Source organism: Lichenostomus cassidix, chromosome 6, assembly GCF_008360975.1.
Source record: "Lichenostomus cassidix isolate B80296 chromosome 6, HeHo_3.0, whole genome shotgun sequence".
Taxonomy (NCBI): domain Eukaryota; kingdom Metazoa; phylum Chordata; class Aves; order Passeriformes; family Meliphagidae; genus Lichenostomus; species Lichenostomus cassidix.
The window spans coordinates 32347473-32364389 of record NC_139487.1 but is presented as its reverse complement, the minus strand read 5'-3'; the positions used below and the strand labels follow the sequence as shown (position 1 = coordinate 32364389).

At 48.3% G+C, this 16917-nt stretch overlaps 1 protein-coding gene across 7 annotated transcripts in view; it reads left to right on the top strand.

Moving 5' to 3' along the window:
- ASCC1 (activating signal cointegrator 1 complex subunit 1) overlaps nt 1-16917 on the top strand; it is a 35394-nt gene that overhangs the window by 16679 nt on the left and 1798 nt on the right. For all 7 annotated transcript variants that reach the window (XM_085064387.1, XM_085064391.1, XM_085064389.1 and 4 more), the window contains 2 exons: nt 1289-1410; nt 3538-3617. In XM_085064387.1, the coding sequence (XP_084920513.1) occupies nt 1289-1410; nt 3538-3617 (202 nt within the window). The remainder of the gene's footprint in view (nt 1-1288; nt 1411-3537; nt 3618-16917) is intronic.

Below are 16917 nucleotides of genomic sequence, written 5' to 3'. Positions count from 1 at the left end.
GGCTCAGACTGAAAGAGGGATCATGCTCTGATGCCTCCCACATGGCAAATAATTTCCATTATAATTCATTCTAATTTGTTTTATTTCCTTGATTAACTTTATAACGTAATAAAGCACCATTTTCACTTGAGCTATTCTCTGTTAATTTGTTTTAGTATTGTCTATAATGATATTCATTTAATCTTTGTCATTGCTAATTTTAAAAATCACTGAAGTAAAGCCAGAAAATGGTAGAAAGCCATGACAATCGGTAGTTTGAGAGTCCTGGAATGGTCACATGGGGTCTGGCAGGCCGTGAGGGGCAGTCCAAAGCCGGCAGTGGGGTCGGAGCTGGCATCCGGAGCTTGGCAGTCCAGGGCTCTGGGGACCAGCCATGCTCTGCCACAGCTGAGACACCAATGTGGTGGGACCTCACGGAGCAGAAAGCTGGCTAATCCCTGGGACGTGCTGAGAGAAGCTCAGATTCTTCTGCACAGGCTTAATACCCTCTGGCCTTGTTTTGGAGATGGCAAACTCTTGTCTGGGCACATCCTCGCTGCCTTTGGTAAGAATCAGGCACTGCAGGAATTTTTTGGGGACAGCAGCAGCCTGGAAGTTCCTTCAGCTCATTAGACATGAGTGCATTGCTCTGATCCCTGCTCCTGCTGCCTGTCCTAGTAGGGGTCTACCCATAGATCCTGGCAGCCACAGCTGCTTTCATCCCTGACTGAGGCCACACACAAAGATGGGAATAAGGCCTTGGATTTTACTTGCTCAGTAGCTCCAAAGCTGGATTGTTCACCAGGATGTGCCGACTGGGTTTGTGCCCCCGTTGCCACACGCAGTGACTGGGTTGCTTATTTGGGACAGAGAGGATCCAGGCTCCAGCAATCCCTGAGCAGATCCTCTGGGAGTCAAGGTGCCTAAGCCCCTACGGGTGTGCAGATTTTAGCATTTGCAAGGAGAGTCACATTGTGTTTCCTGGCAGTAGAAAGATGCATCCTTCAGCTCCCAGCAACATCTGTCACTGTGAACGAGCTCTCTGCTGTGCTAAATCTGCCCTTCCTCATGGAATATTTGCAGCAGAAGCGATCACAGAGGAAGCTTTCCGCAACAGTCAGAACTTTTTGCATTAGAGCTGAATCCTGATGGCTCTGCTCACTTTCCATCAGGGACTAGCTCCCTTTCCTGTGTGCGTGCAGAGACTTCATTTCACACTTGCTGCCCTCCTGGCTGAAAAGCCAAAAGCTGATGATGCAGAGGTTTCTTGTTTTACATGGCCCTGTTCTTTCTCTTTCTGCCTTCCCAGATTGCAGATGGTCGCTGATCAGCTGGTGGAGCGGTTTGTGGCCTCTGGCCTGATGCTTAAAGAATGGGATAGGGTGAAGCTGCATGCCACAGTAATGAACACTCTCTTCAGGAAAGATCCAAGTACGTACAGATCCTTCATCCTTGCTGATAAATGCATTTAAAGTAGTCCCGCTGCTCAGCAAATGCTTTTGGTTTTGCTTTTTCAATGTGGTTTTTCTTACTCTCAAGAATACCTACAGGGCTGGGGGGAGATGCCTGCAGATAAAACCCTGAAGAAAGTAAAAAAGCAATGAACGGAGTCATAGATTCAAAACCATGCCACCCAATAGCACTCCTAGTATCTGGGCTAGGGAAAAATATGTTCAAGTAGAATCACAGAATATCCAGATTTGGAAGGGACCCACAAGGATCATCGAGTCCAACTTCCTGGGCCTGCACAGACACCTGAAAAATCCCACCCTGTGCATCCCTGAGAGCATTGTCTAAACGCTTCTGGAGCTCTGGCAGCCTTGGGGCCGTGACCACTGCCTTGGAGAGCATGTTGCAGTGCCTGACCACCCTCTGGGGGACGCGCCTTTTTCGCCTTTTTCCAATATGTAACCTCCCCTGCCACAGCTCCAGCCATTCCCTTGAGTCCTGTCCCTGGTCACAGAGAGTACAGATCAGAGTGCACTGCCCCTCATGAGGAAGCTGCAGATTTTGATGAGGTCTCCCCTCAGTCTCCTTCAGGCTGAACAGAGAAGTGACCTCAGCTGCTCCTCATGGAGGTGAGATCTTGAGTTCTCTGGGCCCCAGTGTTAAACTGAAACTGGGTAACAATTCCATGTGTTGTGCTGACCTTTAAACAAGATGAAAACATAATCCTCTTTGGTCAACTTAAAGATTGCCCATCACTTTAGGAAAGTGATTCCATTGTCTTTCTCCTTAAATCAGATGCAGACGGCTGCAACGCTGAATGTGAGCTATTCTTGAGTGTATGGCGTCTGCTGTCTCTGCCAAAAGATTGTCTGCTCTGGCTGTCTGTAGCATCATTCTGATCACATTACTTTATAAAGCAGCCCTAAAAGCATCATGTTTGGGGAGGGGCAGTGTGTTGCAGCCTGGTTCTCTGTGTGCAAACGTGTGTGCTCTGGCATGGTGGGCTCTGTGCACTGCAATAGATTATGTGAAGAATTCTTTAGTTGTTGCCTCTCTGAATCTTTACGTGGACAGTGATAAGAGCAGGTGATTTGTGTCATGTTTTTCTGGGCAGATTTTGGGTCTGACCACTACTGAAGTCAAACAAGCACATTCAGGGCACAGAAACCCTGTAAAGATGGGGTTCAGCTCTCAAACTGAGCCCTGGAAGTGTGAGCCCTGAATGCTGATGTGGCTCTCTGTGAGGGGAGGCACATGGGCAGCTACGTCTGGCATCCTGAGTCTATGTTCTGCACAACTCCATGAGGCATGCGAGGCATTCAGACACAATGGGGAGAGCATTCCGCCAGCATTCCGCAGGCAGCAATAGAAGTCGCTTTGTATTCCATACAGGATTTGAATAGCAAGCTGGATGTGAGGGAGACTTCATAGTTAATGATGGAGATGAAAAAGAAATACTGAATATATTCACTGAGTGAGGCAGAGGTCCTGTGGAAAGAACGGATCATGTACTTGGGGATTATATAAAAACCCAGACATGCTCTGGGGAAATGGATCTCAGACGTAGGCTTTTTGCAGTTGCTATTGGCCTAGGTTGCTATTCTGAATGTCTCTGTGTGTGTGTGGCTGTGTGCCCAACCCGCAGGAGCATCCCCACCATACGTATGGTGCAAGCAACAGAGGTTTGAGTCGGTGCCGTCTGCATCCCGCCTGGCGTTGTGCTGGCATGCTCAGCCTGGAATTTGATCCTGTTCCAGGCCATGCAAGTGCTGTCTCTCACCCTGACATGGCAGGATGTGGGATCAAAACCAGCCAGAGAAAAGCAGGTGTGTTGCACTGAGCCGTCAGCCCTACAGAATCACCCCAGCAGTAGCTATGATTTAGGGGCTTTCTTCCAGGTAACAGAGGTGATCCCAACAGAGACACCAATTCCAGACTTTTTCTCCTTAAAATCCAAGTGCAAGTGTGTTTTGTTTCACTAAGAACTCGGCCAAAGATGGTTTATTAGCTGGCAGCTGACTTTGGGGAGGGAGAGAGTGGGGGGTGAAGTACAGCACACAGAGTTCTCCCATCTGAAGCTCATTCTGGTGGTGGCTTTTCTCTCTACAGCTGAAGAGCGAAATAACACAATGACTGGTAAATCATCTTTCAAGGAGCGGGAGTCATTTAATGGCCGAAATATCCTCAAGGTCAGTATGAAACAATTAGGGAAATGGAGCCAGCTATGGATATTGTATAGCTAAAAGAGGTCAAAACACCTCTTCAAGACTGCTTTTGTTTTAGGCTTAAGGGATCTCCTGGGGCAGGGGGGAAATCTGTTTAGAAAATAAACAATCCAGATCATTCGTAATTGGGAGAATTACACTGTTTAACAGGAGCGTTCCTAAAGCTGCTGAGGCTCAGAGCAGGAAAATGTAGCACGAATGCTAAGTGGGTGTTCATGTTGTCATTTACTTCACTCCTGTTTTACCCTGGAGACTCAGGCTGGTGTTGATTCTCAGCCCACCAGAGAGAAACACTTTGTTTCTCTTGTTCTACTCATATATATTTATGAAACTAAATCTGACTCTCATTTCACTTACTCTTTTCTTCTTGTTTTTAATCTCTGCTATTGATTTGCTCCAGAAAAATAGCAGGTAATGGTAGGGAGTCCCACCAGGATCTGAGGGTTTTGGCGGTGATCAGAGGGTAGAAAACACAATCCTCCAGACTGTGGAGGTTGGGTAAGCCTCAAAGGGGAGCATCCTGCAGCCTCCCAGACTTTGCCAGCCAGGGTTGGGACTGCTGACAGCCTCTGCTGCTCATCCAGATGGCTGTGGCAGACTGATGCGGTGGTGCTTGACCCCTGCAAGTGTCCAGAGAGAAAAGAGATGCACAGAGGAGCAGAAATGGAAAACAACACCAGCTTGTAAGCAAATTTGCAATCCTCATTGTGTGAGAGGATTTGTTGCAGGCAGCTCTGATAAGAGGGAGCAAGGACAATGCATGGATACATTTGGGAACGGTAAGAAGATATTCTGGCAAAAAAGAGACATGAAAGAGGATGCAGCCTGGGTGGGAGCTGGACAACCCAGAAGGACTTTAGAGCTGTCCCAGAGGAGGGGAAGAGTGCACTTTATTTGTATTTACAGTTTTAATAATGTATGGGGCACTGGATGCAGAGGGATGTGAAGGCAGGGAGTGGAACTGATTGATCTCTGTGCAGAGGACAAACAAAGGGACAAAATTGGGTTAAGCTCTCATTGTCCTCAAACGGTCTGTGCAAGCGCGGTGTCATGACTCAGCGTCGCCACATGTTGAGTGTGTGGTGTGAGACTGCAGTATTGCAAGCTGGAGCAGGGAAGCCACAGCCGTGTTCCCTTTCTTAATGTGAGCTGCAGTTTTGGATAGCTCCCAGTGTCAGGAGAGCTGGCTCTGGAAGGGGGAGGTGTGTGTCAGGAGCCCTGAATGCCTGCGGGACTCTGCTTTCTCTGCGTTCGCCTTTGCTCCTTCCTCCTGCTTCTGTTAAACTTGTCCTCAGGCTTTAGAGACACATAAAATCAAACTGTGGGTCTTCCTCAGTGCTCTCATCCCAAAACCGTTTGTGATTGGGACGGGATTAACGGTGCTCCCTCTGCTGGTCACACCATTTGTGGGGTCGGAGGATCTAGGGAAAGGTCTTGTGGTGCTTAGAAATGCAACTGCTCTTCTTCTGAGGCTACTTATTATTGATGCTTTCGGAAATATGAGCCCGATGCATTTTTAAAGCTCCTAATTGATTTTGTACTGACATAGCCAAAAGAGCTGCTGGCTGTTTGGACTGCTGGTAATTACTTCAAAGCATGTCTTGCTGCAAGAAATGTCATCCTTCTCTCCCACCTCCGCTACATTTCCTAACCTGCCCGCTTCGTATTTCCCTTTGGTCTCCCACGTGCCTGCAGCAGAACACCCCGTTGGCATTAATTAATTACATGAGTCATAAATAGCTCCAGGCTTCTTACCGGAGGAGCCCAGCCTCAGTGAGCCACTGATGCATTCCAGCATGACCTTGCAGGGATGCGCCAGTTCCCTCCCAGCCCGCTTTTATATCCATTATTTATCTTGCGCTGGGGAGGCTGCCCTCTCGCAAAGTGGCTTCATTAACTTTTGCACCAGGATCTAAACGATGGGCTGTTAATGAATATGGCTGCAGTTAGGCAGGCTGGTGGGAGGGAGAGCCATGTGCCCTGCGTGTGATTCCAGGCGGTGGGACTCTGCGATAGCTGTGTTGAGTGGCTGTGTTCCCATTTGGAACGCTAACAAAGCATGGCTGCTGGTAGGAGGGTAAGTGGGAAAACTCAGATTTCATTGCTCTCGTTCCCATTGTGCAGCTTTGTAGGGCCAAAGGCTCAGGGCAGAACCAGGCCTATTGGAGGGCAGAGAACGACGGAAGTGCTGTGGCTCTGCTGTTCCAGGCTGAGGCTCCCCATGGTCAGAGCTGGGGGGTGGGTGTGTGTGTGTGTGCAGATGCGCTGGCAGCACATGTTTGCTGATAACATGCCTGCTTTACCCCAGGCTCCAGCTGGTATTTTGCTTTCAGCTGAACTAATCGGAATTTTATTTAATAATCCTTTGTTCTACCCGTTCCGCAGAGTTAAACATACACTCCTATTTGTGCTAATAAACGGTTGTGCAGGCCGGTACCTTCCCACACTGCTCAGAAAATAGATCCTGTAGGATGAGTTGTGTTCAGGAGTTTAAATTACTTCTGTCTTGAAGAATATCCCTGAAAAAGGCTTCCTGGCACAGGTAGAGCTGAGAGCCCAAGGGACTGTGTGACCCAATAGATTTGTGTCTGACAAAGCTTTGGCTTTGAGCTAGTCCCAAAGTCTAGTCTAGTCCCAAAAAGCTGAGAATGCTTCATGGGCTGCTTCATATGGAGTGGTATGTATTCCTTCTAGGCTGGCTTTGAACATCCTGGTCACCTACTGAAATCAGGCTCAGGCTGGGAGCAAAGTGTCTCATCTCTGGGAGAGTGGAGGGAGGAGGCAGTAATTCCCGACTGAAAGACCCTGGTGGCTCGGGCAGGGCCGGCCTCGGGGAGATGCCGGGCAGGGAGCTCCCTGCCCTGCCTCCTGCTGTGTCCTGGCAGTGGCCATGTGCCCTGCGCCGCAGCTGGCACAGCGCTGGCACAGAGGCAGCCGGGGCAGCTGCCGGCATCTCCGGAGACGGGGCTGCGCTGCCTCCGGGCTTTTATTTATTTTGTTTAGTGAGAAAAAAACAGCTAAGGCTGCAGTGAATAAATAAAAATGAAAAGAAGTGGAAAGGGGTTGCCTGGCCAAAAATTTGTGTTGCACATTTAAGGAAAAGGAAGAAAACCACCTGGACTCTCACTGGGTCAAAATGGAATGAGTTTTGGCTTGAGTTGAGGTCGGAGAAGTAAAAGAATGGCCTTTGCCATGTTCAGACAAGAAAGAAGCAAATTTTGAGTGCAGAAAAAGCTGAACCCTGCCGCTTAGCACAGATCTGTGCATTAACAGCTTACAAGATTAAATATTGAGGGAACAGCTACTGAGGTACAGCAGCAGAAAGCTGCACATCTTATGTCTTAGGGCATTAGGGGAGACTTTAAGCTGGGATGGAAGACTGGGAACAGGATCAGCCGAGGTGGTGACATGTGCTGCCATGCCCTGGTCCAGCAGCAGGGCTGCGGGAGTGGCCAGGGAAGGCTTCTAGGTCAGACAATGCATAGCTTGATGAGTTCTCTTTTGAGGCCTGCCGAAGTGTATTGAATTATGGCACTGTATCTGCTTTCACTGGAAGCAGGGGGAAAGTGCATTTACTGGCTGATACACCCAAGAGTCGATCAGAGCAGAGGAATCTGGTGGTGTTGACTGTCATCATGTCTGTCCTGCTGGGTAAGAGCAGTGCAGTGGCTGTGGCATGCAGTAATTCAGTTAAAAACATTTGATGCAATGCCATAGGGAGAGATGCAATTGAAAAGCCTTGGCCTGGATAAACCCACTGACCCTTCAAAATACCTCAAGCCCACCAAGCATTAAGCAAATGAATATCTGCCCCTGTTCAGAGCCAGCTCCACTTGGAGATAAGGAGTGTATCTCGTGTTCTACAGCCTTCGGAACCCAGGCCTTTTGTGTAATTTTTGTTTGTGGATTTAAGGAGGCTGAGTCTTTTCCTGATGTATTTCTAGGGTGAGGTGAAATCGAAGAGCCAGAGAACCGTTAGGTGAGGATCAAGACTGCCTGGTGTTCAGAAAAGGTAAAAACGTCTTGTTATCCTCAGTGAGGTGGTAAAGATGTAGATCCAAAGTAGGACTGACAACTGGAACAAATACCTAACAGGAGGTGGCTGCTTGGAAAGTTTAGAGTTAAAAATACCAAACAAAAAATCCACTGGGGTGAGGAGAGACTCACTAAGAGATTGTGGTGCAACATCAGTGTCTCAGAAATAATCCAGCAGTTTCCTCACCTCGCTTTTACAGAAGAATCAAAAGCAGAAATGAAAGGCTGTGATGCCACTTTGCAGAGGGGAGAGTTCCTGCCTTCAGTTCTGATCCTGCCATTACCGAGAGGTACTGGAATGATCGAGGGGGCTCAGCAGTGTGCAATTAGAGCAACAGTGGGATGGGAGGATGTGACAGTTGAGCAGATGAGACTGGAGATCAGTTTGTATAATCATGGGGAAAAAAAAGGAGATTAAATTGGGGTTGCTGTGAAAATGCTTTCCTGCGAATTATATTCTTCAGGGGGAAAAAAAAGCCATATTCATGTTATTTGCATTTGATGAAAAAGAATCTGAAGTGGCGTTTGAAAAATCAGAGTAGACAATGGAGGAAAAATACGTTTGTTGGAGTGTTCAGGCCTTGGAGGCAGTGTTGGAGGTGTTAGGGGAAGGCTAAGCCACTGCACTGAGAACACAGTGCAGAAGGTTTGTGCTACCTTTGCGTGACAGAGATCTCTTTGGTGACCTTACCGAGAAGAGGAAAAGCCTTTTTTTTTCCTCTCAGAGGTGCTCCTCACCCCTCTGAATAATTTTAGCAGGAGCTGTGAGTGCTGAAAGAGGGTTTGTTGAGAGTTTCTGAATCCCCTTGTCCTGTACCACTACAGTCCCACTCAGCCCAGCAGCTGAGCCTTTTGGAGGTTCTGTGGGTGTCTCTGTCTCCCACCCAGTGAGTATCCCACTTTCTCACTTCCCTTTTGCCATTTTTGTTGTGCCATCAGCCAGCCAAGGCAGCATCTGTGATCTTAAGAGGACAATTTTCCTACGTGGAGCTGGCCAGGGTTGAATTACAGCAGCACCTTAATAGAAGGCAGGGACCCAGCACATTAAATGCAAAAAAACCCAACCCGCTGATTAGCAAAAGTAGGCAGTTCATCCCAAAGGTGCCATGACCCTTCTGCTGGATAATTTTCCATGTCTGTCTGAATTAATTTACTGGCCCTGTAGCTAGAGTCCTCCTCTTGGTGGTTCAGTGAGCATAGTGAGAGGTCACACTGATGGGAGCTCCTTGTCCTGGTATTCCCGGATGCATCTCAAACCTCCTGTCATCTCTGCAGCAAAGCCAAAGCTCAGCTCTTAGAAACTGTTGCTGTATTTGCTGTAATAGGAGCCACAGGGATGAGGCTTCTGTGGAGAAGTGCAGTGCTTGATTATTAATTTCCTGAAGTTGTACTGTAAATCCCTCGTGTTTGAGGTGTAGGTCTGGGATGTTACTGGGTCCTTGAATTTGCTGAAAGGGTTTTTATTCTTGTCTGAAAGATGTGCAAAAATCTGGTAACCTCCAAATGTCCCACTTGTATTTGTTTCTTAGTTTGCAGAATGCCTTTCACCATGGCAACTGGGGTTTGATTTCCTGGAGCGCATGAATTTTCATGGATTTGTGATGGGGGGGAACAGACCCAAAACTGTGAGCTAAAGCAAAGGTTTTGCAGCCTGGCAGTGGCAGGATCACCACTAGATCTGGCTTGTGAGGGAGGGGGGAATCTCAGCTGAACAAAGGCCTGCACCCAGCCCCAAACCGTTCTATTTGAAAAAAAATCCAGCCTGACAGATTAATTTAGACTGTTGCTGAATGTCACCCTCCCCACTGCTGCATCACCCTCTGGCAGCTGAGGTGGCTTTGCTCCAGTTTTATGAAGAGCTGAGGTTTCATATGGCAGCAGTCAGAGAAGGATCAGCTGCTTCCATATTCACAGAGCCGGAAACCTCGTACTCGTCCCACCTGTGGAGGTCAGGAGGGTGTTACGGGCAGCATGAAATACACTCTTAGGTCTGCATGTGAAACCCAGCTGGGGAGAGGCAGGAGTGTTGCACATGAGAGTAGGAGGGAACAGAGCTCCAAATGATGTTGAGAAATCAGGCAGAAACAAAGGCCAGCTGCGAACAAGGACAGGTCCAGGAGGGAGCAGTGGCACCGGTGTAGGATGGAGAAGTGCCTCAATATCAGCCCCACAGGCTGGGTTTGGGTTAAAGGGTCTGTCATATGGGGTCTGTCACTGAGTCAGTCTGTGGAAATTAAGAGCCAAATGTCTTTAAACTAAACCTCTGACTACGCTTAGCTGAAGGATTTGTCCAGTTTTGGGTACTGTGGCTAGGTGTAAAGAGCCCGGGGACAACAATAAGATAATTGAAGGGGTAGAAAATGTCTGCAAGCTAGGGCTGAAAGGGTTGTTTTAAGGCTAATGAAGGGAAGGAGGGCAGAACATAAGAAGAATGCTTGAAGTAGATGATAAAGTGATAAATAATGATCTTAAACTGCAGCATGGGATTAGGAAAACCTTTGTGAAGAGCAGGATAAGGAAGCACTGCTCCAGAGGAGCTGGGAAAAGGGGGTCCTGGTTGTTTTGAGGGAGCAGAGATGTTAGTCCAGGATCTGCCACCACCAAGCTCCTCCTGCCTTGGAGAAGGAGAAGGTGGTGGAGCCAGTGACCTTCACTGGTCCTTTCTTCAGCTTGTCATTTCATGGTTCCTACATGGAATGCCTGCACAACACTGATGAGATGGCATCAGTGAAAGTACCAAGAACTTCTTGGCATTTATGTGGTATTTACTTTGGCCCAGCAAAATAAAAATATAAAAAGGCAACCTTGGATCTTTCTCCATGAACTTGCTGCTGCTTCCTATCTTGATGATACTTTGCCAGAGAGAGGTGGTTATGTTGTTTCCAAGGGACTGCACCAGTGATTTAATTGTAAGGGATTTTCCTGTGTCATAGAGGAGATAGCCCTGCCTTGGGTATTTCCCAAGAGAGAGGCCACTGGGACTTTATGACACAAGATTTTCTCCCTCCTGAAGTCTGCCTGCTTTATTCTTCCTAAGGGAGACAAGGTGAAAAGGTCTCTGCCTGCCGCCTTTTAAATCTGCCAGAGGCTGGAAGAAAAGGAGAGGGGAAGGGCTGTTCCTTGTGTTATCCATGTGGAAGGACTGGATGCTATACTGGGGATGGAGAGACACTCCAGAGCCAGCTGCACACTTGCAGAACAAAATGATCTGCAGCCTTGTTGCCTGGTTCTGCTAGTGACAGCCCAGGTGACAATTGCCCTCTCTGTCCTTCCTACCCATCTTCCACCCGTGTGACTCTGCACAGTGTCTTTATCCTGTAACACCTGAACAGTCTTGGAAAATGTTGGATGTCCAGCTAGCCATCCTTTAAAAAGTAATGGAAAGGAAGCAGTTGCTAATTTGGGGAGAGGTTGGGAACGCTGGGAAGAGCCGCCTCTCTGGATGAATGCCTGCCTACCTGCTTTTCCTACGCTTCTCATGCATTATTCCTGGCAAGCTTCCAAGCACAATTAAACCTCTGACAGATAATCATTGGTGGAGTGGTGTCCAGGATGAATAATACGGGAATCAGGTATTTCTTTTTTTGGCACCAAATTGTGTCAGAAAACATACTTTGAAAGGCAAAAATAAAAGGAAAAAGCATCTATTCAGTGAACAAACTCCCCAGGTCTTGATACTTTGCCTGTTTGTGTCTCATCGTCTGGGAACCACCAGAGGCTTTGGTTTGGAGTTTGTCAGTCATAATTTGGGGGAGTTTGGGTCACAGCTGGAAAGGGATTTGGTGGATTTTTTGGGATGAGGAAGCAGGAGTTCTGCCAGCACATACTGCAACCTGGGATCTGTGGCAGCTGTGGAGATAACAGCCTTCTGGAGAGGTCCTGGCAGGTCTTTGTGGGAGGCTGCAGGACTGAGGTGCATTAAGCAGGTAGGTGAAATCCCAAAAGCAGGATTGGAGGCCGTGGTTTGTGCAGCAGAGGAGGTTAATCAGAAGAACTCAAATAGACACAGTTCAGTGGCGTTCAGTGGACTCTCTTAAAGTCTGTCAATGTTTCAAAATTGAAATCGGGTTGCTTTCACGTTTCAAAATTAAATTTTTTACAATTTCTAATCTCTCCATGTTTTTGCCATTTCCTCCATCAATCCTTTGTGCCTGGTGCTGGTATTGGTAATCCAGCAGTTTGCCAAGGAGTCAGCGCCTTCCTGCTGTGTCTGGCGTGGAAACTGCAGTTGTGCTTTAGCCAGATGATTTGGAAGGATGATTGGTCTCTGCTCTTCTCCAGTGTTTTCCATCGCAAGCTGTGGATGTGTTATGCAAGCTTTAATTCAAATATATCATCCCTTATGAGATGAAGAAATCTCCACGGGAGAGTGCAGAGTCTGCAAACAAACAGGTTTTGTTGCTCTGTGTTGAGGCACCTCTTCAGAAATGCCGCTTAATTTTTCTCCATGCTTGTCAGCGAGTGCCTGGGATTTTGTTTGTTCCTCCCCTTCCCCAAAGGGGATAACAGTACCGTAACATGCTGATTTCCACGGGAAATCTCCTGACTTTCCAAGCCCGTTCCTTCATTCACCGTTGCTCCCGATCGGGACACGCTAGGGTTGTGCTGCCAGCAGGCGAGCTGGTGACTGTTGTCACTTTGTGCAGAGCAGATGAAGCTATAAAGCCTCCAGCTCCTCCAAAGCCTCTGTTAAATCTCCTGGTTGGAGCTTTCAGTGCACTGCTGTTGGTTGCTGGACCCCAATTCCCAGCGCTGGGTTGTCTGTCAGTGATCCTCTTGCACGTGCTTTCTCATGGAGGCAGAGCCCAGTGGTGCTCAGCCTTCAACCCTCCCTGGATGGGATCTTGGGGTGGATAAACACCTTCCACCTGTGTGAAACAGCGGAGAAGGGAGTGCTGCCATTTCATCCTCAGCGTGGACTGCGCAGCAGAAATGAAAGCGAGCTCATCTACAGCCGTAGGCTCCCGGAGCTGCGAGCCTCTTCCTCCCTGCCTCGCAGAAGTTGCTGATTTCTGTGTTCATTCCAGATATGGAAAACGGGACCCTCCCTCAGCTCCCTGCTGAGGGCAGCCGGGTTTGTGAGGCAGATTGTCACAGGCTAATGACATTACACAGCGCTGCTCGCCCGCAGCGCTGAGTCACCGGGGACAGTTTTGTGCTGTTGATCTATAATAGCCCAGCCCTAAGGCACTGCTTTCTGTGGCTGGAGTTCACAGCAGAACTCCCGCAGTCCGGGTAGGTGTTTGTGTGTGTGTGTGTGCGCGTGCATCCATTTTATCCTGTGATATCACTGCTCTTTAGTAGGAATTTTTAATTGCAAGGCATTGCAGTGAGTTGTTGGTCCCTTGGCATTTCCAAGGCTCTCAGAGCTTGGACTTTTATTAATTCAGGATGGGTCATTGTTTGGCTGATACCGTAAACGATGTAAGGCTTTAAAAACTGATCAATAATCCTGATGGTAGCGGCAAAATCCAGGCCAAGGCAACGTGAGTGTGAGCCAGAGATTACGTGAAGAAAGTTTTAAATACCTCTGACTCCCTTCTTTTCCGTGGACTTATTTCATCCTTCTGCTTCCCAATGCTTCTCCAGACGAATCTATTAATATTTCTCATGCTTGTTGAGCCTGTGACAGGTGATTTAAAAGCCCTGGTTTGCGTTGGCACCTCCGCTCTTCATAACCGGGGCTGAAACACATTGGTGCTGTCCTTATGTGGATTAGCTGTGATTTATTACTGTTGTTCCCAGGTTGGAACGCAGAGGTGCTGTCTCATTCCAGGAGGGTTGTCTGTGGGAAGCGAGCCCCCCGAGGAGGACAGCTTGACAAACACCCGCGATCAGGAACACGACATCATTTAGGTGCCTGTTTTAACTTCTTCATTGAGGAGTCATCCTCCTCCTTGCCTCAGCAAAACCTACTTTACAGGCTTGAAAAGGGGAAGAAAATGTGGAAAAGAGGCACCCTGGGTTTGGTCTGTTGCTCTGCCCGTCATAAGGAAGTTGTTGTGGTTTAGGAGCTGAAGTTTGTACGAGCAGTTTTGGCTCAGGTTTGCAAGGAGCAAGCAGTTTGATGTGTGATTCTGTCTCTTCCAAAACAAGTCTTCAGCCTCTTCACTTCCTTCAGAAAATGGTTGTCTGATCCCAAGGGAGCACTGCTGTGTAATTTGTGGGTAATCAAGGGGAGTGGACCTCAGAGGAAGAAGGGTTTCCAGCATCTGAGCGGAATTGTCTTAAATGGGAGAAAATGGGGTGTTAGAAATGACAGGTCTGCTGCTGGCTTTTCCTGGCTCAGAATAAATGACTTTGTGGGGAGAAGTGGAGGAAAACTTGCTTTCTTTCTGTGGGAGCTACCACAGGGCTGCCAGCCTTTCCTCATTACCTGAGTGGTGTGTCCTTGGACCCAGTCCCCATGAAGGGAGAGGGAGGAGCACTTGCACACTTGGGCCTATGGTGTTTTGCAGGCTAACCTGTGAAATATGGGTTATCCATCATCCAGTTCTCTCCTTCTCTTGGGAACTCATGGCTTTCAGGGAGGGCAGTGTAGTCTGTGCCATCCCCTGCAGATCTTGGGATGCTGCTTCTGCCACTCTTGAGGCACCTGCTCTGTCCCCATGGGAGATGCAGGCATCCTTGCTGAATGTTTTCTGAGCCTTTGGCTTTGGTTTGAAAGGCAGGGTACATTCGTGGCACATTTGCTTGGAGGTGCTGGGTCGGGGGTTAAAAGTTAACAATGCTCTTTCCTTATTCCATTCTAATTCAATTTGGGAAGGCAGCAGGGAGACAGAGGGCACTTAGTCCTCTAAGTGCTATTCCCTTGATGGGAGTTAGTAGCTTGCACGGCATGCGTGGTGTTGATTCTGTAAGCTGACCTTTACCTCCATCAGGTTCATTCTCATTTATAACACATAAAAAAAAAAAAAAATCCCAACCCCCATCCTCTTATTTATTCCTTGGGCATTGAGGACGTAAATCCTTTGGCGTGTTTGGATTTATAGAATTACTGTGCTTTTGCTGAGCCTCGCGTCCCACTCCAATCAAATGACACGGCTCTGCGGGCGATTGCGTTTCTTCTCCCCTGCCTCCCTCCTGGCTGCTCCTGAGCCACATCTCCTCATGTTCCCTGCACCCTTTTCAGGGAAAGGTGGGCTCTTGGCAGCTGAGGGAAGGGAGAGGAGGGGGAGGCGGCCAATCTTCAGGTTATCAGCGGTTGCTTCTGAAGGGCAACAACCTCCAGGTACTTCTTTTCCTGGCACAGAATAAAAAATGCTAAGATGCTTTTCCAGGAGGCATTTCATCAGCTGTGCTCTAGGCCTCCTCCAAAACCGGAGCGTTTCCGTGGTGGCTGGGGAGAGGGGGGAGTTATAAATATCTTTCTCAGCTCTGCTTGGCTTCTCTTCAAGATAAATAGAAGTGAAAGTCAAAAGTAGAGGTTTGGCTCTCTGCAATATCTTCCCGAGTCCCCAGGGACCTGAGTGCAGGATGCTTTTGTGACAGGAATCCACTTCCTGGTGTTTCAGTGGTCTTGGAGGATGTTTGAGGGGCCTCTCTCCACACTGCCTGTGGCAGGTCTCAGATGTGCAGTGATCTCCATGCCTGGAGTCCAGTGGCTTCTGTCATGGGAAGCCTCAGGGAGCACTGGAGCATCGGTGAGAAGCTGACCTGAAACAAGAGCAGGAAAAAGTGTCAGTGGTTGTCCTCTAAGTCTTGTAACATGTTTACTCTCAGAAAGTACAGCCACATTACCAAAAATCAATAGTTCTAGCAGCATTCCTCCCTGGAAAACACGCAGCTGCTCGGACACACGGGAGGTGGTGAATCTTATAAAAGCCAAGGGAATACAAAGTGCTTTGGTACATGGGCTTTGCTGGACTTTTAGCAGTGTACAAATGGAGGGCCCTTGACCTGGGCAGTGTCTTCTGGGGCTTTCTGATTATCCTTCTGCTCTGATGTGCCTGATGCTGTGTGAGGCAGGAGGGGCTGGGGGAGGGTTTGTCTCATTAACTAATTTTTGCTTTGAAGTACATGTGTTTAGTAAGAAAAACAGGTTGTGGTGTGCAGCAATAATATAAACAAGACTCTTCCTTTGGCTATTTTGTGGAAAGGTTTGACTTCTGGCGCTGCTGATGGGTCTGACACATCCCAGCATTTCATTTGGTTTGTTCATAGAATCCTGGAATGGTTTGGGCTGGAAGGGACCTTAAAGACCACCTTGTTCCACCCCTCTTGCCATGGGCAGGGACACTTTAGACCAGGTTGCTCCAAGTCCCATCCAACCTGGCCTTGGACACTTTCAGGGATGGGGCAACCACAATTTCTCTGGGCAGCATGTGCCAGGGCCTCACCACCCTCACAGGGAAGAATTTCTTCCTAATGTCTGAATCATGCACAGGCAGTGGGAAGCCATTCCTCCTTGTCCCATCACTCCATGCCCTTGTCCAGAGTCCCTCTCCAGCTCCCTTGGAGCCCCTTTAGGCACTGGAGGGAGCCCTCTTCAAACCCGTGTACTCCTTGCTTACCAGCACACCTACCACTCCCTCTGTTAGGAATGGAGAGAGGTGATTTCTGTTTTTCCTGGGTGGAGAGTGCTCTGTGAAGGGAATGAATGTCAATGTGAACGGCCACCGGGCCAGGGACAGGTGTTAAGGTTTGGGGTGAGTGGGCATGGTGGCAGAGCACTGCAGGGAGCCCCAGAGAGCTGGAAACCATCCGTCTTTCTGGGGTCAGCCAAAACAAAAAGAGAAAGGTGACCAACCCCTTTTTACTGTCATCTCTTATTAATGAGACATTTTATCCTAAGTCCTCCAACATGAACGACCCAGGCTTTTGGGAACATAATTAATCTTTAATTGTATAAATCTTTAATTGTATGAAATGGAGTTTGTGTCGCTGTCATCATTTCTCTTCTCTCTATTCCTCCTCTCCCTGTTTGAGATGCTTCCTTAGCACAACTTCTTTTCCACAGGGTGCTCTGCTTTAGGGCAGTGACCCTGTGGAGACACCACTCACACTGTCCCTTGAGGCCACGCTGCTGCTCTGGGGTCTCTTGCTCTGCCCCAAGACAGGCAGGGAGTCACTTTCCCTATGGCACTTTTCATTTGTGGAGTGACAGCAAACCCAGGAATTGTTCTGAAAAATATCTAGCTGGTCTCTGGAAAAAAGGGTATTTACAAAGTAGAATACTCTTGAGACAACCAACAAAAGAGCAGTTGTGCCCAAATCAGTGCCAGGCAGA